Raw genomic sequence first — 1,472 nt, forward strand, 5'->3', positions numbered from 1 at the left:
TTGGAAGGAGAAAAAACTGTTATCTACTAGACCATCAATACCAAAGGCCCCACGAATATAGTTATTTTTCAGGAGATCAGATGCAAAACAAACACAGCTTTTATTAAAACCAGGATATCGGCTTTTACCAGGGCTAAATTTGTTATGCTTCTGTCTGTGAAGTAATTGATTTCCAAGCCTAGATGCCACACATTTGTATTAATTATCTTTAGCTGAAAACAGTGAAGTACCCCTCTAACCAAGGCAAACCGCACAACTGATTTCCAGCTACCAGTGCCAAACCACACGGCAAAACCCGCTGCAAAGGAGCCAAATCCACTAGTCATACGGGACAGAAAACTTAAAGCCTGTAAAATGCCAGGGGGACACCTGGAGCAAACTTCTGTGGTCCCAACAGAAAACTGTGGGGGAAATCAGATTGCTAGCAGGAGCACTGACACAGCTTTGCTTTCCTGATACTTGAGGGTGTCTGTGTATAAGGGGAAGGGAGAGAGAGTGAGGGAGAGTAAGGAGGGGAAAACTGCAGCAGTACAGTATAAATACAGTGTACTCCTAATTAGTAATAGTTTCAGTTCTTTTTGTTATCTTAGCAACTGCAATTAAGGGTTGAATACTTTTCCAAGTTTTTTCCTAGCATTTACAAAGCAGGAATCTGCAAAGGACAGGCATCTCTCACAGACACTGACTGTTTAATTTCATGGGGGGAACTGACTGAAATCTGTCAAGAAGCACACATTTATTTGTTTGTATTTGTGTTTTTGTAATGACCCGGATTTCTGCTTTGCAAAAAGGCAATACTGGAACATGTAGTATACAAAATACATTTTCCTTCTGCCCTTCATGAAAAGACTAAAATAAACTACGAAAAGTCAACCGCTTGCTAAAGAGGAAAGAGAAACACATAAATCGACAGGGCGAGGCTTTGCACACACCTTGAGTTCACCGGGCTGCAATGCACGCTGAAAGAAGCCATCATGCCAGTTCCTGGATCGCCTTGTTAGTCTCCCTGGCTTTCTTACACATGTACAGCCATTTGATTATCCGAGCGTTGCGCTCGATGACGGAGGTGCTGCTCGGGACCTGCTCTGTGAGTTCATCCTCCAGCAGCCCCTCGTCCCCGCTGTGCCTCGTGAAGTCGCTCTCAGATGTTGCCACGCTGATGCTGCGGATCTTGAAGGAGACGTTGTCGGACACCGCGGAGAAGTTCTCTCTTCCGAGATCCTCGATGACTTCCTGCTCCAGCCCACAGTATTTGAAAAATGTATCAAACTCGGAGAAAGACTTGGAGTAGCGAGAGCTGATGTCCGACTGGGAGCGATGGAGACCTCTCCTCTTCACCTCCTTGACCTCCTCAGGAGGTATACTCAGTTCTGAGGGTCTCTCGTGCTCTTTTGTACATACCCCTGGGGCTTCGGTGCTCACAGCGACGGTTTGCTCCGCTCCATGGCTGCTGGGCTCATGGTCACTGTCTG

At 46.2% G+C, this 1,472-nt stretch overlaps 1 protein-coding gene across 1 annotated transcript in view; it reads right to left on the reverse strand.

Annotated features, from left to right (window-relative positions):
- Positions 1-972: 972 nt before the first annotated feature.
- The window catches only part of LOC104526117 (protein FAM110C), a gene marked incomplete at its 5' end in the record, with an annotated part of 872 nt that continues 372 nt past the window's right edge, over positions 973-1,472 (reverse strand). Inside the window, 2 exon segments of the mRNA XM_029085317.1 lie at positions 973-1,463; positions 1,466-1,472. The exon segment at positions 1,466-1,472 is cut by the window's right edge and continues 372 nt beyond it. Of these exon segments, the coding sequence (XP_028941150.1) occupies positions 973-1,463; positions 1,466-1,472 (498 nt within the window).

Source organism: Antrostomus carolinensis, unplaced genomic scaffold, assembly GCF_000700745.2.
Source record: "Antrostomus carolinensis isolate BGI_N321 unplaced genomic scaffold, ASM70074v2 scaffold19976, whole genome shotgun sequence".
Lineage (NCBI taxonomy): Eukaryota > Metazoa > Chordata > Aves > Caprimulgiformes > Caprimulgidae > Antrostomus > Antrostomus carolinensis.